General features: G+C 37.8%; 1 protein-coding gene and 1 long non-coding RNA gene across 19 annotated transcripts in view; one reads left to right on the forward strand and one right to left on the reverse strand.

Moving 5' to 3' along the window:
• Window positions 1-1,164, forward strand: part of LOC149132883 (uncharacterized) — a 33,462-nt gene extending 32,298 nt beyond the window's left edge. Inside the window, exon 3 of the long non-coding RNA XR_016244016.1 lies at window positions 1-1,164. This exon is cut by the window's left edge and continues 509 nt beyond it. This is a non-coding gene — a long non-coding RNA (uncharacterized LOC149132883).
• LOC106869449 (uncharacterized) overlaps window positions 1-27,500 on the reverse strand; it is a 679,123-nt gene that overhangs the window by 88,696 nt on the left and 562,927 nt on the right. For all 18 annotated transcript variants that reach the window (XM_089361659.1, XM_089361653.1, XM_052972434.2 and 15 more), the window contains one exon: window positions 17,261-17,819. In XM_089361659.1, the coding sequence (XP_089217785.1) occupies window positions 17,261-17,819 (559 nt within the window). The remainder of the gene's footprint in view (window positions 1-17,260; window positions 17,820-27,500) is intronic.

Consider the following 27,500-nt stretch of genomic DNA (forward strand, 5'->3'; position numbering starts at 1 on the left):
AAATTTTATTATTTTGCATGATCTTTAACTAATTCTATAGAAACATTGCTGTGGAACTAAGAAGAAATGGTCACAAGAAAAAAAAAAAAGAAAAAGAAGGAAAAAACGCAAGAAAAGAAAAGAAAGGAAATCTACTCTACAAACAATACAGGGTTTTTAAGAGCCTTTCCCATCTCTGCCCGCACCTCCTCCCCTATTATGGTCATTATACAGTCATAATTATATACTCATTAGAACACCAATTGGGTTTATAGCCAACCAATTTAGCGTGGTGGCCGTGGTAGGGAAGGTGTCACTTGTGTTCTTTAAAGTGAACCAAACAACAAGATTGTTCTTTTTTTTTTTTTTTGTTAATCAAAATAATTTAAGTGAAAACAAAAAAGAAAACATTGGAGTCTAAGGAAACCATATACACTGGTCCCGTGGTGTGATTGTGGGCACTTTGGACTCTGAATCCAGCGATCCTAGTTCGAGTCTCCGTACAATCTTAACCGACATACGCTTTGTATCGAGCTGGCAATCCAGACAGAGCAGTGGGCTGGCGGAGTCGTTAGAACTTCGGACAGGTTGTTTTGCGGTGTCTGTTCCAACACTTTTGCGTTCTGAGTTCAAATCTCGCCGCGGCCTACGAAATCTTTATCTGTCTATCTATCTATCGCGAAAATTGGATGCTATGTTAATTGATTGATAATATAGAAACCCTTAGCATTAGGGTGCAGTGACTGCTCCCCTTGCTGCTTCTCCCTAAAATCCGAAGTAACAAGTTGTTGACAATTGTTAGTCATGATGCAGTATGGTAAAATGATGCTTTTAGTTAAGAGTTGACTAGTTGCTTCGCTAGTTTGCTTAAATACGAAGAACAGGTGCCCTAGCAACAGCTACACATAAAACTCGCTCACACATACAAACCTCACCCAATAAATCTGTATGTTATACCACAATCTGTGTGTATATATATATATATATTGATAGAAAGGACAACAAAAAAAAGAAAGAGACCTCGATATTATGTAAATAGAGGAATTTATCTGTAAAAATATGTGACACTTATTCGGTAGCCATGGTAAAACTCCGGGTCATTTTTCGCAGGAATTTTCAATGGCCGGATAACTGAAGAGATAGCGGCGTGGGTTCCCACCCCGGCATCCGAAACTCGGAGTTTTATCATCGCTACCGAATAAGTGTCACATATTTTTACAGATATATATATATATATATATATATATATATATATATATATATATATATATGCGTAAGTTGAGCTTGATGTTTGCAAGAAACAGCAGCAAAATTTCTTTCAAATTTCATATCAATCTCTTGAAAAGGGAAAGACATGTTCATGAAATAGTGTAGTTTTAAATGATCCCTTAAAAAGTTGACCATAGATCTCCGATCTGGGGTTAAACGAAAATATCCACACGTGTGTATGTGTGTGTGCAATGTGTGTGCGTTTACGAATATTCTGCCAGAATTTCTTCAGAATGTACGTCGCCATTTTTACAGAACTTAAAGGCGTGCGTGACTGTGTGTGTGTGTGTGTGTGTGTGTGTTTAAAAGTTTGTTGTTGAGTCTATGAGAAACAAGAATTTCCCCTGCGTTTAACAAAAGTGTTTTGAGAACGTAAAAGCTTACAAACACGAACACAAATTTGTTTGTGTTTGTTGCGCTGCTGCTACTGTTGTTGTTGCTGTTGTTGTTGTTGTTGTTGTTGTTTTTGTTGAGGGTTACCATTAAGGGCCTCTTGAAACGCCAAAGAGGCCTCTATGAATCATCAAGTCCAGTTGATGGCCACCACTTGGTGCTGGCTGCTGGTTCTTCTGAAGCTTCAGGTTTTCAAACAGAAATTGTCTTTTTAATTAACTAGAGAAAAACAACAACCACCACCACCATCACCACAACAACAACAACAACAACGACGACGACGACAACACAAACAACAACCACTACAACAAGAACAACAACAGCAACAGCAACAACGACGTCTAGAAAGTTCCACTGATCTTATTTTTGTCATAAATGTTTTCTAATTACCGGTCAAAATAATATTGAAATAGAACTATGATTCATGTCATCTCACAAACAGTGGGAGAGTATGTGTGTGCATATGTGTGTATGAGAGTGTGTGTGTGTATGTGTGTATATGTGTGTGTGTTTATATGTGTGTGTGTGTGTTTGATGACTACTTGAAACACAGAGTATGTATGTGTAGCATGTGTTGCACAGCTGAATGAAGTCTTAAATGTATGCAGCACGTAATGTAAGTGTATACGAAACTATGCATATATATATATGTGTGTGTGTGTGTGTGTGTGTGTGTGTGAGCTGTATGTACAAGAAGAACTCAACTTACGTTGGTAAATGATTGCAAGTCATGCAACTCAAGTTGGAAAGCGACGTAACACGGAAAAGCATTTAAAAAAATAAAAATTATGTTAGTTTATATCTGTTTCAATAAATATGATCTGTACACATTCTCACATGTATCGGAATTGGTTTTCCACGTCAGTGTTAGCCTTTAGGTGGGTTTTGTTCTTTAGAAAAAAAAAAACTTTTATGCTTTAAAAGTTTGCTGAGACCGACATAAAGTTGGTTAAGTCGACTTAAATTGAGGTTTATTTTTCCACTCGTTTCTTAAAAAACAACAACAAAAACACTATGCAAACCGAAAACATGTAACGTATATACACACATGCATATAATACTATTGTGTGTGTGTGCGTGTGTGTGTGTGTGTGTGTGTGTGTGTATGTGTGTGTGTGTGTGTGTGTGTGTGTGTGTGTGTGTTTAAGGCTTCTTGCAGTGATTTATGTACGTTCATGATATACCCTGGTACATGCAGATACTCTGATATATATATATATATATATACATCTGTCTGTCTGTCTGTCTGTCTGTCTGTCTATCTATCTATCTATCTATCTATCTATCAACATAAACCTGTGATATGGTTACAGGAAAGGTTGTTTCACGGATTCGATTAAATAATACTGGAACTAAGAAAAGAGGAAACACGGTATGCAGTCGCTCAAATTGCAAGAAACAGCAGCTCATACCTCAACTCTCATCTTAGTGTTTTAAAGAGAGAAGGACACTAAATGCAGAAAATAAAATACAGGAACACGCGAGATGCTTTCAGAAGTAGCTTCCAATGTGGCTGACGGTTAGGTGAACAACAGCAACATCAATAACAACAACAACAACAACAACAACCAAACACGCTTAATGATTCACTGGCGTTGAAGTGTCTTGTCGAAGGGCGTGAGTTGTTACCTACAATAAACTTGTGAATCTATGACTTACTTACCTATTTCTCAAGTGACAAATCTTATCTTATATACATGTGTGTGTGTGTGTGTGTGTGTGTGTGTGTGTGTGTGTGTGTGTGTGTGTGTGTGTTTCTTTTTATTAATACATAAAAAAGTACAGTATTAATTGAATTAAATAAAAAACTGAATAGGTGTAATAGAGTCAAATATTTATTATTATTTTTTTAAGGACAACAGCGAATTTAAAGTTTCACCAAGTTTTTCTTGTCAAACAATAGTAGAAGTCATCAATTTAGTCATCCTTTTGGGGATATTCAAGGCGGTATATACAATATTATCATATCTGATGTGTGACTATTGAGAGAACAATAACTATGAAGAACCACTAGAAGTGGCCAAAGTCGGGTTTCGTCCCACAGATTTTAAGATACTCAAGTAAAGGGACCAACATAGAAGATGAAAGTCGTGTATTAGGTAAGTTTTATATTCGTGTAGCTGTTAAGGCGGTGCGTTGGCAGAATCGTTAACACACCTGGCAAAATGCTTAGCGGCATTTCGATCACGTTCCGTGTTCGAATTCCTTCGAGTTCGACTTTGCCTTTCATCCTTTCGGAGAACGATAAAAGTAAGTAGCAGTTGAACACTGGAGTCGATCTAATCGATTTATTATCCCGCCTCCTGCAAAACTGCAGGCCTTGAGCCAAAATTTGGAATTTGGAATCGACAAACAACGTGTAGCTGTAAAAATTGTTCTAAAGTTTTTGTTGTTCTTTCTTAATGAAATTATGAAAAAAAAGAAAGAAAGAGGCAAAAATATAAACGTTCCGTATTTGAAAATGTAGATATTTGTGGGTAACGAAGTCTTTTTTTACAAGGGAAAACGGGGATTTCTTCTGCAGAAGACTGAGAAAAATGTGATTTTATAAAGTCAATAAACTCTTTAATGAATATGTATTTTAATGAATTTAGTTTTAAATATTAAGTCATAAATATCCAAAGTTGAAGAATCCAGGTTTGTTCTTTTAAAAATGGTCCTTATAAAATTTATATTTTAACAAATATTTTTAGTTTCATTTAATTAATTGTACAACTCTTACATGTCAGAAATTTATATTATAATTAAATGAAATAACCATTCTAGCTTTTATTTATTTTAAAAAATATCTTTTACTTGCCTCGGTCATTGAACTGCGCACAAGCTGGAGCACCACTTTGACGGGTTTAAGCAAACAAATCGGACCCCAAGACTTACATTTATAACTTTGTACTTATTCTGGTACTTTGTTTTGTTGAACAGCGAAATTATAGGGACGTAAACAAACCAATGTATACACATGGGTGTGAGTGTGTGTATGTGTACATATAGACATTAGTGGCTTCTTTCAGTTTTCATCAACCAAATCAACTCACAAAAGACTTTCTATAAACTAAGGTTAAGACAGTAATCTTGAAATATTTACACAAAAAGTGGTTGAGTATTCTGTAGACTCGTATACCCTTAACATAATTTTCGAGTACAATCAGGGTCGCACAGTGTGTGTGTGTGTGTGTGTGTGTGTGTGCGCGCGTGCGTGCGCGCGCGACAAAGATGTACCGTTTGAATTACCGGCACAATCAAACCGTTAGGCTTCCGTACAGTCTCTGCGTCCTCGGTTTCATTCACAGGATATCGATCGACTTAACGTTGGGGGACGAGATATTTATTCGAGATACCATGTGGTGAGGTTCGAACCAGAGGCCCCACGATTGTGAGGCGACCTTCTTAACCACGTGGCTGTATTCACACACACACACACACAATAATATAAAATTGGAAGACGAAAGCTCACATGCAGATCCGTGTTTAATCAAAAATGTGTGTGTTGATGTGCTTATGTATGTGTATATCTATGTATTTGTACATGTGACTTGGTGTGTGTGTCCATGTGGATGTGTATATGTGTACAAATATGTCCCTATGTGTGTGTGTGTGTGTATGTGTGAGTACATACGTATATATGTGCACCTGTCTGAGTGTGTATAAGTGTCCCGATGTGTATGTGTACCGACCTATGTGTGTCCCCATATATATCTGTGTGTGTGTGTGTGTGTGTGTGTGTGTGTGTGTGTGTGTGAGTGAGTGAGTGTGTGTGTGTGTGTGTGTGTGTGTTGTGTGTGTCTATGCGTACCTATGTGTATGTGCGCCTATGTGTGAGTGTTTGTGTGTGTTACTGCTTGCGACTACAATGCGTTAGTGAGACAGTACAGAGGTATGTCGACATCTCTGAATAGTGTGTTTAGAAATTAAATGTAGTGTGACAGTTGGGTCTGTTAGATATCACGCCAGCACCACCAGCACCAGCACCACCAGCACCAGCACCACCACCGCCACTGTAACTGCCACCGCCTTCGTCGTCGTCACCAACGCCGCAACACCCAGAAACTGTCAGGTGGCGCAAAACAGAGGTGGGGGGGTGATGGGGTGGGGTGGGGTGGGTGGGGGTGACACAATGTCAAACCCCACTGCACAGAACAATGCTTCAAAAGGAATGGAAACTCATTATCACAGATAAACAGTGATGGCGGTGGCGGAGCGGAGAGGGTGGTGGTGGTGGTGGTGGTTGTGGAGGACGGTTGTGAAAAGGTGGAAGTAGCGGTGTGAGGAGTCAAATAGTTTCTCTGTAACCAAAGCCACCACCACCACCTTCGAGTTTTTTTGTTGTCCCCCTCTTTTACTCTCTCTCTCTCTCTCTCTCTCTCTCTCTTTTTATCTAGCCTCACAGCCCCTCCTCCTCCTCCCCTCCCCCTCTCTCACTACACTCATGCAAGTGCTTGCTCTCTCTCTCTCTCTCATTCTCTCTCCTTCCTCTTCCGTGTCATGCGACTTATGAAGAAGTGTCTGTTAACTGCACCACCGCCACAACAATAACAACAATCATCATCATCATCATTATTAATAGCAGCAACAACAATAACAACAACAACAACAACAACAACAACAACAACAGCAGCAGTCGTTAGCTAATAGTGCAAATAAATAAATAAATAAACAAATAAATAAATGAAATGCACTTTCAAGTGTACCTTATTTACCACTGAAAAATAGCACTGCTAACTGCACTACCGCCGCCACCACAGCCACCACTTCCACCGGTCACTATGAAATGAGGGCTTTTGACATTGGCACACGGCCAAAGTTTAACTGGGGTGGAGCTATCCTCAATAACACACACACGCACACGCACACATACATTTAGTGACTTCGAAGTTCCGGCTTGCTCACCTTCGTTAAACATAAAAAAAAAAAATCATCGTTTTAAGGTCCGCCTTTTTTATGCTAGCATGGGTCATACGGAACATGTATGTATGTATGTATGTATGTATCTATCTATCAATCTGTTTGTCTTTCTGTGTGTGTGTATAAATATATATAAATACACAAAAAACACCACAAAGATGAGATGAGAGAGCAAACAGTATGTATGTATGTATGTATGTATACACACACATAAATGTATATATCTGTAAAAATATGTGACACTTATTCGGTAGCCATGATAAAACTCGGATGCCGGGATGGGAACCCACGCCAATATCTCATCAGTTATCCGGCCATTGAAAATTCCTGTGACAAAAAAACTCACGAGTTTCGGAGTTTTATCATGGCTACCGAATAAGTGTCACATATTTTTACAGATAAATTCCTCTAATTACATAATACCGAGGTCTCTTTCTTTGTTTTGTTGTCCTTCCTATCAACATATATATATATATATATATATATATATATGTGTGTGTGTGTGTGTGTGTGTGTGTGTATCAATGTCTGTTTTCTGAAGTTATTTATATGAAAAAAAAAAAAACAATTTAACATTAAGCTGAACGAATACTCGATAGAGTACATATTAACTTTCACAAGGAAGAAGTTGACAGTAATCTCTACCTTTCGGACGAGCCAACAATTTTTTAAAATAATAATAATAATAATAATAATAATAGTAATAATAATCCTTTCTAATGTAGGCACAAGGTCTGAGATTTGGTGGGAGGTGCCTAGTCGATTACATCGACCCCAGTGCTTGACTGGTACTTACTTATTTCATCGACTCCCCGAAAGGATGAAAGGCAAAGTCGACCCCGGCGGAATTTGAACTCAGAACGTGAAAACGGACGAAATGTCGAGACATAGAAGACAATATCAAAGGACGAGATTATAACACACAAAAACATAATATAAACATAACAATGATGATAATAATAACAATATATATATACATATATATACATACACATATAATATATATACATACATACATATACAAACATAATATATATATATATAAACAAACAAACACATGCATATATATATATATATATATATATATATATATATATATATAAACAAACACATGCATATATATATATATATATATCCGTGTTTGTGTTTGTGTGTGTGTGTGTGTGGGGGGGGTTATATAACACAAGGAAACGAAATGAAACACCTTGAGGTGTTTAATTTAGTTCGTTGCTTTGACAATCCTGCCACTGGCCACAATTAAAATATCGAATGAAAGAAACTACGTCACCACCGGCAGGAATCGAACCCACACACCACTAGCTTGCCGGGTAAACATGCTACAGGTTAGTTACACGCATCCCCACCGCCACCCGTTCAGCGTGTAATCATCCCTACGCGAATACTTGCTACATGTTGAGGGGCAGCGGGGAATGGCACTAGCAGCCGCTACCACACTAACAACTACCACTCCCACTAGCACCACTACCACCACTATGACGACATACTACAATCACTACCATTCTTGTATTCGCTACTTCCACCGGCCATACAAGCTATAACAATGGCAACTCTCACCACCACCACCACCACCACCACCACCACCACCACCACCACCACAATTGCATAAAGGCAATATCCCCCCACCCCACCACTGTAGTAACGACACTCCTACCTTTGCCACTACATCACCATCAGCAGCACCACTGCACCACCAGCGCCACCGCTACCGCTACCGGCGCGGCGGTAACAATGTCGGGCCATGCATCCGGAATACAACAACGTAATTTTGTTCTTTAAAAAACAACAACAAATAAATAAAAAAGAAACTATGCAAGTTTTTAAAAAAATTGTGTTGAATTTTATTACTCTCACTCCCATCAAAATAATACTCTTTTGTAGTCGTCACACCTGAACACACATGCATATATATATGTATGTATGTATGTATGTATGTATGTACGAATATATGTATAGTTGTATGCAATGTATAATGTGTATACTATATAAGTGGTATATATATATATATATATATATATATATATATATATATATATATTATATATAGTTATTACAATTTGTATAAAATACAAAGCACACGGTATTATAAATATGTATGTATATGTCTGTATATATATATATATATATATATATATATATACACACACACACATATATACATACATATACATAGACGTAAATACATGCATGCATACACACACACACACACTCATGTATATATGCGCATATGTATATATTATTGCACTAAACATGAATTCACGACGTCCATGCCTAAATGAAACATACCAGCAATCATGCATGCTTACGAAGACACCACGTTACTTTTCTCGGTGTGTCGTTCGGTAATGGACACGGAGTGCTCGATACACTTAAAGAAGAGCTAAAATAATCTTTTCTACGCTAGGCACAAGGCTCGAAATTTTTGGGGAGGAGGAGACAGTCGATTAGATGCCCCCCCCCCACGTACGCAAATGGTACTTTATTTATCGATCCCGAAAGGATGAAAGGCAAAGTCGACCTCGGCGGAATTTGAACCCAGAATATAAAGACAGACGAAATACCGCTGAGCATTTTACCTGGCGTTCTACCGTTTCTTATTTCTTTATTGCCTACAAGGGGCTATACATAGAGGGGACAAACAAGGACAGACAAATGGATTAAGTCCACAGCCTTGGGTGTATGTGTGTGTGTGTGTGTGTGTGTGTGTGTGTGTGTGTGTGTCTGTGGTTGCATGTACATCAATATTGGAATAGGCATGCTCTGTTCTCGCGTATTGAAAGGAGGGTCTAAAGGGCAGTTGACAGGAAAAGCATCTGGTGGAAAACGATATCTATCTATCTATCTATCTATCTATCTATCTATCTATCCATCTATCTACACACACACACAGACACACATACACACACACACACATATGTGTGGTGGTGAAATTTGAAATGGAATATTGAAGCATAGAATCGTTTAATGGAAAAAACTTTAAAGTCCTTGGACTTTAAACGCGCCAAAATTATGCTCATTCTTGTCTGCATGGCCGATGAGAGGATCTCCATATTTATTAGTCCTATATTCTTTTCCGTTAATCTTTTCTATGTTCCATTTCTATTTGCACTACCAGATTCACAACGCGCACACTCTTCTAAGCCTATCGCCAATACACACTATCCCCCCCCTCCCCCACACACATATGCATCTTTGTATGTGCGTGGAGGAAGTGATGCAGGTAGATGAATAGATAGATAGATCTCTACTAAACCTTTTTGAGAGAGGTGGTGGGGTAGTGGTAAGGAGGGAAAAAAAAGTGACTGAGTTAAAGTGCAATTCGCCACGAAAGAGCTGGAACTGATAGACAAATCTGGTGAAATCTCTTTGATGTCTCGAAGAGAAAGTCTGCTTTTAGCAACCATCGCAGACCATCTGTGAAGGCATGGTGCAGTACCAACAGAAACAGGTAATTACTGTAACTGTGACGACAATGATGACGGCGACAGAGACGACGATGGAAGATTAATATCTTTCATAGAATCATTGTTGTTGCTAAGCTGACATTTTACTTTGGGACAGCGGCGTTGTTTCAAGGTGTATATTTTAGATGGAGCCGTGAAGGGTCGGGTGAGTGAAAATAGGTATTCAAGGACGCGAACGCAGATTTGCCTTTTTGGTTAGGCCGACAGATATTTTGAATGATGGGTCCCCTGAACTAACCCGTTTCCACCAAATTAGCATAAATGAGTACTGGGTAAGACGACGGGAGAGAAGAGAGCTCGACTCCATAAACAACCTATCTCACCCTTCATTCACCAGCACACTAAACAAGGCGAGGACCTATCGTCACAAGGCACGGGGACACTAGACCGTTACCCAGGCGTCCCACAGGTCTAGGGGCTCCGTTCTGATCTATGTATACTGTTGCTTGCTGTCAATAAATAAAAACTTTAGGGTCCAATGCATTGATGCGTCTGGGGTTCCTATGATGCTGTTCAAACAGCCTTGACGAGGACAGGACCCCTGCAAGGCTGATTAAGGTGACCAACTTAACAGAGTTGCAGGCTCGTTAACAGACAACTTCCAGAGATTTGTATTATGATAGCATCACCTTCATCACCATCACCACTAGATATATATGTGTGCCTGCAAGCACGCTCTCTCTCTCTCTCTCTCTCTCTCTCTCTCTCTCTCTCTCATCTTTGTATCTCGGATATATACAATTCCATACAAACGCAGGATGACAGTCTTCGTGAGAGTGAATTGTTTCTTTCTCTCTTCATATATATATATATATATATATATAATTACGCACACGACGTGCATTCATTTAATTTATACATATGCACGTTACGCACATTTATAGACACAGAAGAATAGCAGTACCATACGCAAATAGACGTGTGTGTGTGTTGTGTGTGCCTGTATACGCATATACGTAAATGTATACATACATACATACATACATACAGATAGATTGATAGATAGAAAGATACATGTATATAATTATACTGATATGTATAATTATGTAGATATAATTATAAATACATGTATATATGTAAATTGTATGTATGTATGTATGTATGTATGTATGTAGCAATGTTGTTGCAATGAGAAATTATGTAAACCATGCCGCCACCACCACCACCACCACCACCACCACCGCCACCACAACCACAACCCTAAAACAAACAACAAACAGCAAAAAGGAAAACAAAAAAGTAATAATAAAAAATAAAAGACAAACTCCGAAAATAAACAAACCCAACGAACAAACACAAACAAAAATCCAATAATAATAATAATAATAATAATAATAATAATGATAATAGTGAAAAGAAAAGAAAGGCGAAAGAAAACAAAAGAAATGCCAAGTATTTTCTGTAGCCCAAGAAAAACCATCTCACAGATGAAAGACAATGCAAATAGGAGAAGCTGGGTAGATGAAGTCCTACTTCTGAAGAACTGCACTATGTCAAACAGCATGAGGTGTGTGCGCGTGCGCGAGTGTATGTGCGTGCGCGAGTGTATGTGCGTGCACGAGTGTATGTGCGTGCGCGAGTGTGTATGTGTATATATATATATATATATATATATATATATATATATGGGTGTACGTATGTGTGCTTCCAGCTCTCCAGAAAGTCATGCGTGGCATTTTTTGGCTTGCTTTACACATATACACATACACACACACACATATATATATATATATATACAAATACACATATATACACATACATACGTGCATACACCTACGAACAGACGCACACAGACACAAACACGCACACACACACACATACACCTGTACACACGTACACACACACACTCGCCATCTGCTGAAGTTTGTCTTTGTTTGTGTAACCATCCTTGAGATAATATGCAAAAATTCCTTCGGGGAGGAGCAGGGCTAAAAACCAACAACAATAACAAAGAGAAGATAAAGAATAAAAGAAAAGATGATGGCTTATTTTAAAAGTTGTTTTTGTTGTTGTTGTTGTTGTTGTTGATGTTGTCAGTGGTAGTGATGGTGCTGATAGTGATGTCGGGTGTATATGAGAGTATAGAGGGTGTTGCGGGTGGAATCCGTGGCCATGAGGTGCAGACGTAGATATATAAGGTAACGGAATGACTAATCGAAATCTTGAAGATAGATAGATAGATAGATAGATAGATAGAGAGAGAGACAAATGGATAGATGGATAGGTAGAGAGAGAGAGAGAGAGAGAGAGAGAGAGAGAGAGAGAGAGAAAGAGAAAGAGAAAGAGAGAAGCAGGCAGATAGACACACGGACAAAGTGGCAGAGTATATAGACAGAGGGATAAACAGAGAGGTGGATAGATAAATAGACAAATAGGCAGACAAAATCATAGATATGCAGATAGATAGACAGATCGATAAATATAGGTAGACTGACAGATTGACAGATAGATATAAAAGTAAATAAAGACACTTTCCAATCAGTTTTATATCCACTTTTTAAATCGCTTTCTCCTCCGTTCACTGTACATCCGACTGGTTAGAAATAGCAGCGAAATCTCTCATAGATCAGAAATCTTGCCGTCTTTTTATTGTGATTTAGTCAGAGATGGAAAGCCAGCATCCCTGATCTCTACAGGGAAAACCTCCGAGAGCGGTGGTAGGGGCAGGCGGGCGGTACAGCCAAATCAATATATTGTATTATCTTCCGAGTGGAGAAGTTACACAAATGCTTGAAACACAGCAGAGCCTATCAAAGGTACCCACAGGGCAGGTGGTTGGTTGGAGTTGAGTCAAGAGATGGTTTTAGTCTTGGAGGGACACATAAGTTAATGTAGTCCTTGATAAACTATGTTTGGATAAAAGATGGACTTATGAAGTGTAGAAAGAACACTTTTGAATCGTTATGGCTCTATTTGATCAGGTTTGACCTGTGGTTAAACAACAACTAAAAACAACACCAAAGAGAAAGAGAGAGAGGGGGGGATAGAGAAGAAAAGAGAAAAGGGCAGAAATAGAGAGAGAGGAAGAGACAGACTGACACACAGACAGAGAGAAAAAAGAGATTAAATAAGAAGATATTGGTAAAAATTCTTTAAATTCTCACTTCATTTAAGTTGTTATTATTATTATTATTATTATTATTATTATTATTATTATTATTATTATTATTATTACGAATATAATAATTATGTAAATATTTGAAGTCGATGAACATGAAAGCAAAAAGAAAATAATAATAGTAAAGGAGGAAAAAAAATGGAAAAACGCCGACATTTTGGAATTTGTCCAGCAGATGTCACTATAATCAATCAGCTAAATATCAGAGCCAATAGTTTAGATTTATTTATTTATTTATTTATTTATTTAGCCGTTAACGACCTTTGGTAGAAAGAGTTAACCACGTGACTAGAAAATATGGATTCTTCAACTGGAAATCCATAGACATAGAAAAATAAAATGGAAGGAAGAGGAAAAGACAGAACTCCATTACCAAACTTTTAAAACTTTTTTTTTTCTTTGATTTTACGTAATCTCTCTCACTCACTGCTTCTCCGTCTGTGTCTACCTGATTATCTATAATTCGCTTTCTCAACAGACTGACAGACAAATGTCTTCATCCCTTTAGAATTTAAACCCGGCCATATCCATCCAGCCCAAAGACTCTACCTATTTTCTGTTCAAACTGGCCAAATCCGGCCTGTCACACCTACTCTACAATGTTATTCTTGAAATAAACAATCACATCATCAAAATCTCAAAGCTAAAAGATAATGCATAATTAATTCAAAATAATGTGATTTCAATAAGCATTACATCTGACAGATTAATCTGAATGCTTAACCAGATAAGAACCGGAGTCTCAGATGACATGACGCGAGAGAGAGAGAGAGAGAGAGAGAGAGAGAGAGAGAGAGAGTCAGGGAAAGAGCAGCACCCGTGACCCCTTTTAAAAGCCACAAAAACAAGTGGAAGGAAGGGGATGAAGGAGGCAGTCGTCCTTAGATATGACTCCTGAAACCTGGCCCCACTGCTTGTAATCAAGAGCTCTTAACTAATAGGTATAGAACTTTAGCAACAGATTAAGTCTACTATCCTATAACTTATATAGACCAACAGAAGGGATTCCGTGGCAGCATTCACAAAGATTATTTCAAGGATATCAAACACTGTCCGCGCCAATATCCAGTTCGACCCTGCCTCGGCTCAATTTGATATTCAATAAAATACATGACGCTAGCATGGTTCATTATCGGGGCCCGAACGGATTAGAACGAAACAGATGATATAGAAAGGTTTACCATCTACGAGGGCGGGGCTGAAAAGTTCCTGGCTTTGAGGGTGTCGCGAAAGGCCTGGCTGGAGGCCCAACCTTCTGAGTTCTTTTACAGGACTTAGAAAAACTGAAGAATCGCAGCAATAAATGTGTGAATCTGAGAGGAGAATATGTTAAATAAAATCATAATTAACTGATCTTCCTGTACTTTCTTTTACCCAAAGCCAGGGATTTTCCAATATCCCTTCGCAAAACAGTGCAAGTTTCCTATCAAGTATTGGTCTTCTCAAGGAGTGTACGCATTTATTTGGGCTTCGATCTATACGTGGCAATGAGAAAAAGACACTTCCTCCCAGTACCACGCGGATGATCGAACTCGGAACTGCGTGACTGCGAAGTGAATTTTTATTTTTTAATCACACAACTAATTCTATCTACCACTTACAAAAGTACATGTCCTGATCTGTTTAATCTGAGAAATCATCATCATCATCATCATCATCATCATCATGAACAAGACAGAGAAGATGCTCATCTTCATTACCATCAGCCTGGTTGTCACTACGAACGATTGATGCGCGACCTGCTAAAAGTAGCAACAACATCTCACTCAAATTTCTCCCATCTTTCTAACATCCGCCCCACTGAAAAAAAAACAACAAAACAAAAAAAAAAAAAAAACAACCGAAGACGCATAATAGATAATATAAGTCGTAGATATAATAAAATGAGCTTTAAAAAAAAATCCCACGGTAAAGTCATGGCTGGAATGCCTTTGATCATTATAGGTCTTCTCGCTGAGAGTTGACTTGCGGATAAAGCAACAACGACAGTAACTGTTGCCGTTACTACTACTACTACTACTACTGCTGCTAGCATACCACCACCAACAATACTAAAGGCCCAAAACCACAATTAATATCACCATCACCATCACTTCTACCCCCGCAATAACCACCACCAACATTACTACTACTACTACTACTACTACTACTACTACTACTACTACTCATGGTTCTATTATTTCTGTTTGGTTCCTTATATTTTCTCCCTTTATTGTCGAAGGACTAAAGAGGGGCAAGAGGGGTGGGACAGGGAGTGCGGTCGGGGTAGACTAGCAGGTATTTTATTTTCTACCCGTTTCTATTCAATACCAGTTCATTGTTACGTAATTTCATTGGCTCGGTTACCACTACCATCACCACCACCACCACGACTGTTATCATCATCATCATCATCATTCTCATCATCACCACCACCATTCATTATCGCTGCCAACACCCCGCCCCACTACCATTATCCTCACAGCCACTTCAGCCACCCTGCTACCATCCGCCTTTTCTTAGTCACCATCATCACCATTATCCGTGATTACCACTGCCAATACAACACAGCAGCCTCATTATCCTCTCCATCACTTCAAACACTCTGACACTATTGTCATCATCATCATCATCATTACTATATTCTCACTACCACCACTGCTGCTGCCACTACTACTACTACTACTACTGCTGCTACTACTACCGCTGCTGCTGTTGCTGCCACCACCACCACCACTACATGCATTACTATAATCATCATCAACCAGACTACCGTGGTGATGATGATGTCGTCGACGACAACGACGATGATGATGATGACGACGACGACGATCGCTCCCGTTGCCATCATCGCCTCCGCCACCCACCCCACCCCCTCACTTTGTTCCTATTTATGAAGGCTCAATACAATGAATGGATCTTGTCAAGCTCACCAACCAACCAACCAACCAACCAACCCACCCACCCAACCAGCTACACAAAATCAATACACTTTCAAATCAGTCCAGATCCAGGAAATTTCGAGGTTTCTTTCTTTCTTTTTGTTTTTTTTTTAGTATTTTCCCTGGGATCCAATAAATAAATGACTAAATAAATAATGAAAAAGCTCTCCCCACCCTCGCTCTGCTGAAAACAATTAAAAAACGCAATACTTCTTTGTTGAAATATAGAAAGCGTGGGTTGGACAGGTTTGTCTTCATTGGGAATAAAAACTAAGGAACCACCATGAACATGATAACTTCTCTCTACCTCTACTTTTCGCCCTGTTTTTGAGTGGGGTTTGGTGTTGTTGTCACTGATGAAGCTGTACTCTTCAAGGAGTACTTAGTAATTTATGTTTACAAGGGAGTACTAACTAAAAAACAATGAAAATAGTTGAGGAGGGTATCCCTGAAAAAAAAAAAAAAAAGAGGCAGTTTGCTTCTTAATTATGTGGCTTTGAGTGTGGCACTACAACGTGGCACTTAGAGCAAGCACCTTCTACTATTCGTCTGGTCCGACTACAACTTTGTGATTTGGTGGACGGAAACTGTGAGAAGCCCGTCAGATATATGTATTGATATATACGTGTGTTAAGGCGGTGAGCTGGCAGAACAGTTAGCACGCCAGGCAAAATGCTAAGCAGCATTTCGTCCGTTTTTAGGTTCTGAGTTCATATTCCGCCGAAGTCGACTTCGCCTTTCATTGTTTCGTGGTCGATAAATTAAGTACCGGTTGAATACTGCGTCGATGTAATCGACTTACTTCTTCTCTCGAAATTTCTGGCCTTGTGTCAAAATTTGAAGCCAATATATATATATATATATATATATATATATATATATATATATATATATGTGTGTGTGTGTGTGTGTGTGTGTGTTCGCGCGCGCGCGGTGTTACTGTCTCCCTCTTATGACATCGCGTGCTAGCTGTAAATGAGCGTCACCGCCATGCAAGGGATGTCTTCGCTTCAAATCTTGCGTGGGAGAACATAGCTAGAAACAACCGAGGTTTGGCGACAGGAAGAGCATCTGGCTGTAGAAAACTCTGCCTCGCCAAATTCCGTCCAATCAATGCGAGCAAAACGATGGTGAAGTAACAGAAGGGAGGAAGAAAAAGAAAAATGGAGGATAAAAAAAGGTACGGGAATTCTTACCCTGATATTTTCGCCTTGTTTTTTCAAGCTTTCGTTCACTTTCTGGAGTTGCGAAATCATATCAACGATTTTCTTTGATTTATCTTGTATGGACCCTTTTCCTCGGAGTAAAGCACTGACATTTTCCAGCACTCCTCCTTCGTGGTCAGCGCTTCCGAGCGGACTTGTTCGCTCAATGTCAGAATTTTGAACTCCAGGAGATTTGGAGTTGAGTCTTTGCAATACGCTTTCCATGGATTTTCGATGCAGCCCAGCGTTGGGTTTTGTTGTGACGTTATGTTGAAGTTCAGTTTCGGGCTCGGATTCCGAGTCGTGTCTTATACTTTGAAGAATTCGTTGCTTCTTGTTTGGCGGCTTGTCCGAACCGCTGTCGGAATCATGAAAATCTTCACTACTATCAGATTTCGAGAGAAAACGTGCCGAATAGTTTATTTCAGTTTCGCCTTCGCTGTCTAAATTGCTGTTATCACATTCGGATGTGTCAGAATGTAACCGCTCAAGTATTATGTTATCCTTATAGAGCTTGGTGGGTGTATTTTTGCGTTTAGAAGACATAATCCTGTAAAGAAAACAAAAACAGAAAAATGAAATGGTTAATTTAACAAAACATTGAAATAATAACAAAAATATTATACATAAATTGTTGTTGTTGAACAAGCTGTATCACCCATTATATTTCGTTTGCTCAAAATCAGTGATATAGTGAATGCAGATATGCACGAATGAGCAATCGCTCAAGTAGGAAAAAACCGGTCCCTTGGAGAGAAACTTCCCAAATACTGACTGATCCATAACCTTCGGAGACACTCGGAGGTTCCGAATATTCAGCGCCAGATCGACCCTGATCAGATACGTATGGTCTCAACCACCCTTTCTTATTTTCAGGTGTTCAGTATCTACCTAGGTCAGAAGCCAGGGTACTTTTTTTTTAGCCAATTACCCCAAAATATATTTATTTACGCTGACGTTACTCCCGTGATTTGGAAGGAAGAAACTCATAGATTCTTTGAATTCAAAGGGTTTATTGAATTTATTTCTATTGAGAATACAATTATAAATACAAAAAGTATAAAACAAATGCAATAAAATAAATTAATATCCTCATTACGAAACAAAACGATTTTTCTAGAAACTTTTTCACTTCAGGTTTCGGAGAAATGATATTGTTTCAGTTTTGTTACGATTACATCAAAATTGGGGTATTTGGATGCCAGAGCAATTTGGATACAGACTTCGGGGTCCAATTGATTACTCTGTTTTGTTTTTATGTTCATTAGAGTGCGAAAATCCTTGTTTACAAAGGTAGGGTGTTGCAAAAGGCAGCAACTTTTTGACCGCCTCCTCATGTCAGAAGAAAACTTTCTGTCGCAATAAGGAACACGTTTTTTTTTATATTTAATTTTACTTACGTCTAATGAATCCTCATTACCCACAAGAATTTCATTTTTACCCCACTTCAGGTAATTTACTCCGGTTCACTGACCCCTGATTTAAATCTGCAGTATTCAATATGTCTTCATTTGTTTTAAGACGTAACGATTTGAGGGAGGATTCGCTTCTATTTCCAGCGAGTTGAATGAGTACATAGAGACTGTTTAGCTAATTAGTTGCTGTCATTTATACCCAAGTTTGCTATGACTGAAAAACACCCCAAGATCGAATATGCTCTGACCATAATCATCACATCCTGTTTTTCAGACATAGTGTCCTGAGCAAGACGTCAAATCGCATCAAGTGATAGAATCCCACTAAGGAGTTCAAGTCCGAGGTTCGCGTTGGAGTAAATATGGGTTAAATGATAGAAAATGGTCTCGCAGCTAAGGTATACAGGACTCAGAAGCGAATTGACACTTAATGTTATGTGAGTCAGTCCCTTTGCCTGATGGTCAAATGGGTCTTTTGTCTTAAGGGTTGGCTGCAGAACCAACTGTAAATAAAACGACAGAAGACAGCAGGAAACCACTACAGTAACTTTTCCATGAAAAATCATGAATCTTCAGATTTTGGCACGTTGAGGCCATGATTACCAACGCTTGTAAAACAGATATGGCACATGAAGAGAGAGAGAGAGAGAGAGAGAGAGAGAGAGAGAGAGAGAGAGAGAGAGAGGAAGAGTGTGTGTGTGTGTGTGTTGTGTGAGTGTGTATGTATTCAGGACTACATTAGCCTATTCAAAGTGTCCTTGCTCAAATGATATGATCTGAGGGTTTTTTTTGTTGTTTTTATTTCTAGCATGTTGGACAACCACTTAGAGCCTCTCATCTACTTGGTGGTTCGTACATAGATAATCAAAGTGAATAACAGTTATAATTTTATATTATTTTATTATTATTATATTATATCATTATTACATTATTATTATTATATTATAATAGTAATTATTATTATAATTATTATTATAATAATAATTTTAACGATTTCGTCATTAGTCGTAATGTTAATCGTAAACATTAAGGTGGCAGGCAGTATAGGTGATAGCCTGGACCACAGCATATCACTAGTACATATTGCATAACGAGAGAAAGTTACAAGTGAAATTGGCTGAGATTTGAATCTCGAGTATTGAAGAACTAAATTGAATGATTTTTCAACAACAACAACAGCAACAACTTTAATAGTCGTTTGATCAGATGTTTAGTTTTAGATAAGTAGAGCTAAGTGGCGAAAAGACAGAAAGAAAGGAAGAACGAACAAACAGACCAACTCAACAATAATTCAAAGTGGTGTCTGCTAATTGCCAACTTTATGTTTAGAGAGTTTATTTAAAGGCTGTGCGGTCATTGAGTCAAATGTATTTTCTTTTCTAGTCTAGGCACAAGACTCGAAATTTTGGGGGAAGGGGCCAGTCGATTAGATCGACCCCAGTACGCATCTGGTACTTAATTTATCGACCCCGAAAGGATGAAAGGCAAAGTGGACCTCCGTGGAATTTGAACTCAGCACGTAAAGACAGACGAAATACCGCTAAGCATTTCGCCCGGCGTGCTAACATTTCTTATTTCTTTATTGCCCAGAAGGGGCTAAACATAGAGTGGACAAACAAGGACAGACAAAGGGATTAAGTTGATTACATCGACCCCAGTGCGTAATTGGTACTTAATTTATCGACCCCGAAAGGATAAAAAGCAAAGTCGACCTCGGCGGAATTTTAACTCAGAACGTAAAGACAAACGAAATACCGCCAAGCATTTTGCCTGGCGTGCTAATGATTCTGCTTTAATAATAACTATAATAATGATGATAATAATAATAATAATAATAATAATAATAATAATAAAAATGGTTTGAAATTTGCCACAAGGCTAGTAATTTTATCGACCCCGAAAAGATAAAAGGCAAACTAGACCGCGTTGGTATTTGAACTCAGAACGTTATGCTAAGCATTTCGCTCAATAATAATATTTGCCGCCGCCGTCGTCGTCGTCGTTATTACAATATGATAATGTTAATGTTAATAGTTCGGTATGCACCAGGATTAACTAAATTCGCGTAGTTTATGGCTAGGAACTGAAATGCTTGGCATCACAGACTGAAGACAATCAACCGTGTCTTATTGCTTTTGTCAATGAGATGAAGTTAAAAAAGCAAACAAAGCAGAAATGGATAGCACCAATGAAATAACTTTAAAACACACACACACACACACACACGGGCGCGTACACATTCACATATACATACAGGCACACAAACACATCTGAATCGCTATACGTTGTACAAATATATACATGAAGGAAAGAAGATGGGTTGGCGGAAAAAAAAAAATTTGAAAAAAAACCCCAAATAATATTTTATATTAAGAGGAAAGAAAAGGTAGGAGAAAAAAAATGGTAAGTCTGATACAGAAGTCAATCATGAGAACACAGACATAAGTGAGTGGTAAATAGAGAATGAGATTGGGTAGATTTACCCGGTAGTGAACCTCAGAATAGTACGTTGAAATAGATACACATATTAATTGTATGATCATCAGGATCGGTCCCACCCCGGAGGGTTGTTACGATCGAGGCACGGTGCCTGCTTTTGAGATTAACTTCCAGTGGTGACGTCTCAGAAGACCAGACAATAGTACCATTCCAACTATCTGTCACGGTAGCTTACTACGCTAATATACGATATGCAAAATTAACGTTGTGGCGTTGCTTCATCTCCACTGATTCTTAAATATTGCAGCATAACAATACAGAAAATAGTTTGCAATTACTGCCCCTCCCTACCCTCTGCTCTTACTGCCACCTCTATATGACGAAAGTAAAAAGTAATAGGAGCCAGGGTGGTCTTAAAGCGGTATAGGCCCTGGGAAAATTTATGTACTGGACCCTTTAGTGTATATTTATTGACTGCAAAGCCACAGCATACATACGGCAGAATTGAATCCCTAGACTTGTGAGGGCCTCGGACAACTGCCCGCTGTGTCCATGCCTTAAGCGGGAGCTGAAAGGAGTAGAGGTGATGCAAAAACAAGTAATGGTTTTAAAAGAAGCGTAGATGCGCAAACGTGTTTGTACACATGTAAATGTGAGCATGTGTGCGTATGTTTCTGTTTGGGGTATATGCGATTATTAGATACACACAAGTTTCATAAGACTCGTTTTAAATCATCTCAACAAGGCATTTATTCACCGAGAATGCTCTATACTTAGAAATAAGTCGGGCCTATGACCAATGTCTAAGTGAAATAAATCAATAATAAATAAAAAGAAATGAATCTCGTATATGCCTATGCATTTACCTGACGATACGCGTATGTGAATGTGTGTATACGAATGTATGTATAGGAATTTATATATATATATATATATATATATATATATATATCCTATGCAAGAAAGTTGTGTGTGTGTGTGTGTGTGTTATTGGGCTCATTATGCACGACTATTTGCATATTACAGCATTAACCAGTTGCTTTAAAGAATTTTCGAAACGGCTGTAAAAACTTATCTTGATCTTATGATATGAATATTGTGACATCTCCTATAAACAAACTACTGCAATCTCTAATTGTTTGTCTATCTTCTGTCTCTTCATATATATACACATGTATGTATGTATGTGTGTGTGTGTGTGTGAGTGTGTGTGTGTGCGGAGGGTGGGGGTGGATTAAGGTGTAAAGAGACTAAAGATGGACAAGCAAGATTTTATTTCGCTATTTTCATATTTTGGTAAAAGAATGCATTGAAACATTTGTAACATTCTCTGAAAGTCTGACACAATATTCTACGCCATTTACTTCTTCCTCCCTCCCATCCCCCTCCTCTATTTTCATTCGTTCATTTGCCTTATTTCATTGTTACTATCATTATTATTATTATTATTATTATTGTTGTTGTTGTTGTTGTTGTTGTTATTATTATTATTATTATGCTTGGTCATTGATTCTCATCGCTTTACGTGCTTCCAAACATTCTCTGATTTGCATATTAAACGTTATGCCTCATGTAGACCGATGCACGGTAACATCCGGTTGGAGTGAGGTGGGGCGCGGTGGTGGACGATTGGGGGGGATGAGTGGATGGGGAGATGGGGAGAAGGGATAAACGTAACAAACAAATACAAACATAAAAAACCCAAATACGCAAAAATTTTTTATATAACGTAAAAGAAAAAAGCCCAACCAAGATTACTATTTATTTATTTTTTTGGCGGGGGTGTATTACAGGTTCTCTTACCTCGACACCCCCTTCTTCCACCACCACCACCATCATCATCACCAAATTGCTACCCACCATTAACTCGCAGTCATGATATGGCCCTATACACAGCAACCATGTTGCCATAACTACGATCACTTTTTAATTCATCCCTCCCTCCCTCCCTCCGTCCTCCTCCCCCTCCTCGCACCCACGAAATAAAACAAACCTAAAACAGAACCCACCACGACCACCGCCACCACCACGACCACCGCCACCACCGACAACAATGAAACTGCAATCATTTTATTGTTATTGTGTTAGTTTTTGGTTACTTTGTTGATGTCCTTTTCGCTATCCATAATACTGCCGATGTGTTTGTTGCAATTATTATAGCCACACCATCATCATCATCATCCTTCTTCTTCTTCTTCTTCATTATTATTATTATTATTGAGTCTCTCATAGCGTGAGGCATTCATGTATAGTATATATATATATATATATATATATATATATTCTTTATTCTTTTACTTGTTTCTGTCATTGGACTACAGCCATACTGGAGCACCGCCTTTAGACGAACAATTCGACCCCAGGTCTTATTCTTTGTAAGCCTAGTAATTATTCTATCGGTCTCTTTTGCCATATATATATATATATACATACATACATATATATATTGCCTTATCTTCGAAACGTCTAGTTAGAATAGAGGCAGCTGACGAAGGATTAATTCCAAGTGGCTATCTGTTTTCCTATGTGTTCGGTGCGTGGTCTGTAGTTCATTGTTCTAACGTCCTGTACCCTGATATGCATCTATATACACATGTAGATGTAAGTATGTACATATATGTGTGTATACATGCATATATATTCTTTGTATTATATACATATATATTCGGTGTATGCAAATGAAGTAGTGTTAATTGAAAATAGCCATATATAGAGAATATATACTGTATATACACCCTTGACAACCAAAAGCAGAGCGGTTTTCTTCAGGGACAAAATCCTGTATAGATGTTATATATTTAAAAAATACAATTTATACGAGAGGAAGAGACAGGCCGACACATGTATATATCGGTGACAGAATCCTCAAAAGCTTTGTGCTTTTCGTTCCGGCTCTTTACGTCCTGTGTTCAAATCCCGCTGAGGTCAACTTTGCCTTTCATTCCCCAGTCGATAAAACAAAGTACCAGTCAAGTACTCTGGACGACAGAATCGACAAACACCCATTTTCCCCATCGAAAACATTGTTAGCCCTATCACTAAATCAGAAACAATTATTATTATTATTATTCCCAACTCTTCCACCAGCACTATTATCATCAACATGATCATTAAAAGACTTGTCATCATTGTTATTAACACTATCTCTTGCTCTTAACGTTATAGTCCTCATTAATATTGGTACTCTTCATTATCATTCATCGATCGATCGATCGATTCCTCGAAGTTAGTGGTTCTCGACGTCACTGTCACCACTGCCCCCATCATCATCATCATCATCATCATCATCATCATCATCATCATCAACAACAATTAACAATGATTCATTTTTTTACCGCGTGCGCTATGATATTAAGGCTAAAATGTGGGGAACAGTTTTGGCTGAGTTTCCCATGACGAGGGTGATGATGATGAGGAACACGACGGCGATAATGAGATGACAAGCTGATGATGATGATGATGATAATAAGGATGATGAAATATGTCAATTAAAAAAGACCTAATCGTTCACTTAAAAAAAAATGTGAAAACTAACAGCTTCATAGATTTTCTTTTTATTTCTTTTGATAACAATAATAATTCATTTTAATCCATTATTATTATTATTATTATTTATTATTATAATAATTATTATTATTTAATAAATTTTATTTACTTATTTATGTCATACTGGAACATACTCAGTGAGTTTCAAGCAAGTGTACACCCACACGCTTGCCTTACCTACCTACATATCCAATCAAATGATTCGGCCTTGTGTCAAGTGAAAAAGAAATCGCCATTATCTTCATCATTATCATCTCTTTGTAAATATTATATTATAGTATTACATTATATCATATTATTTTATATTATATTTTATTATGTTGTATTATATTGTTATTTCATTGTAAATGGCCGCCATCAATGTCGAAAGAGAACCAGATGCAAGACAGTAATTATTATCTCTTATGTAATAGCATTAACAGTGGAGATGTTTCTTCAATAAAAAAGAGTAATGTAAAAAAAAAAGGGGGGGAAACGAGATGAGACGAATCGAAAATGAAATAAACTAAGCGAAACGAAACGTAACTTAACGAAACGAAACGTTATTGTTTAACCCCCAAATCAACACTGATTAAGTAGAACTATGGTGAAAGGCGTTCCACTTGTAATCACCATGTATTATTTTCAGACAAAATATATCTAGGATTACATCATCCAATCTGTCTTTCCTTTATGTTATTTCTAAAACAGTAAAACATGATTTTAAGTAAGATTTGGCTGTTATTTCTAAACACTACGTTGTTCGCTTGAAGTTACATGGTACGTTTTTCAAAAATATTTTTTAAGGTATTTATAAAAATATTTATCCCAAAAGGGCACGAAAGCGCACAAGATTGGAGCCATTCTATCTTCCATCAATCATGGTGGACAATGCATGCCTGGCAGGGAATAATCATAGAATGGTCTTTAAAAGACTAAAAGAAGAAAAAAAAACAGAAAAAAAAACAGAATCCGGTGAAAAGAACAGAAATTCGTCACAAAAATTGAGATTTGTTAAACGAGGAAATAATGCGACTACAGACTGAGATTTGACAGAAGATGGGGGAGAATATTATTATTATTATTATTATTATTATTATTATTATTAAGGCGGCGAGCTGGTAGAAAGAATCGTTAGCACGCTGAACGAAATGCTGAGCGGTATTTCGCCTTTTTTTTTAAATATATATATTAGCTTAAAAGCCCGATAAGGCTCCTGTGAAAGGCTCTTCATTGGGTCTTGGGCCCAACAATGTCACTTCATGCACTGAGTACATATTAGATTTTATTAAATTTGACCAATATTTTTCAAGCAACGAACAGTTTTCATCAAAACAATGATATAATTTGTCGACTTGGAACTTATTGCAAAGCTACATGATAAACAACAGTACCACCACCACCATCGCCACCACTTCATTCAGACTTCTTTACCACCACCATCGCCATGCACACTTCATTCAGACTTCTGACGCCACCACAATCAATAACTTTGATTTCGCCGCCTTCCCCACCACAACCACCACCACCATTACCATTATCTTTCACATCGCTTACTCTCACTGTCATACCTGACCGCCTCGGCTACCACTATCACCACCATCATCACCGCCGCCTCCGCCTCTATCACAACTACAGCTCTCGTTCAGCATGTTAGTTCAGTATTCAGTCACTCTTTCTCTCTCTCTTATTATTACTCTCACTGCCACCATCAATACTACTACTTTTAATAAAACATCATCAACTCTCCCTAAATTTCTTTGTCTCTCTTTCTCCCCCACTCTTTTTCTTTCTCCCTCTCTCTCTGTCTTCACCACCGCCCTCACCGTCTCTATGCCTACTATTACTCTCACCCCAACATGAGCAATAGTAGAAGTGTCAGTGAATAGTGAGAGAGGGGGTCAAAGTGTGACACACTGAAACACAGAAATTAGTTTTCACATTTATTATATATATATATATATATATATATATATATATATATATAATTACACACACACACACACACACACACGAATTCTTAACGAAATTACAAAGGAATAATTAGCAATATATATATTATAATTGGTATAAAGTAATGAATAACTCTTGTACTGGAGCAATCATATAATTAACAATAGCAGTACATTAGTTAGGGAAGTAATTAACTAATAGTAATTAGAAAGAAGACTATAAAGGGCTAATATGATAAATGTAAATGAAGTACATTGTCTAATTTAATTAATAGAAACTTTCTATTATATATGAATGTTTGTGTGTGTGTGTGTGTGTGTGTGTATTCGTACGTACATGCACATACATACATACATACAAATATACATATACATACATATATATATATATATATATATATATATATATATATATATATATATATATATACGCACACATATAAACCTTACATATGTACCATAAATATATATATATATAGGTGAGTGTGTGTATATCTATATATACGTGTGTGTGTGTGTAAGTAAGTATAAACACGAGCACATACATAAACAGGAAAAGCACCATTACGTATGTACTCATATATGTATGTGAACATACACACACACACTGATATATTTATACATGTATATCTATACATATATATACATTATATATATATTGTCCGGTTTCTGTTACCACTTTAACCCTCCGCAATAAAATTCCAAATTTTATTTAATTTGCTTTGCGGGAAGGACTGTTTTAACGAAGTCACGTCGTGTCCCTACCTTCGAAACGCAAAGTCGATAAAACAGGGGACAACTGATGAAGGGATTGTTCTTTATGTTGCCTGTCTCGTTTCTCTATTCGTTTCTTTCGTTGATCGAAAAAAAGTTCGTTTTCCATGCTTTTGTTTTTTATGT

Source organism: Octopus bimaculoides, chromosome 13, assembly GCF_046866305.1.
Source record: "Octopus bimaculoides isolate indiv1 chromosome 13, ASM4686630v1, whole genome shotgun sequence".
NCBI classification, from domain to species: domain Eukaryota; kingdom Metazoa; phylum Mollusca; class Cephalopoda; order Octopoda; family Octopodidae; genus Octopus; species Octopus bimaculoides.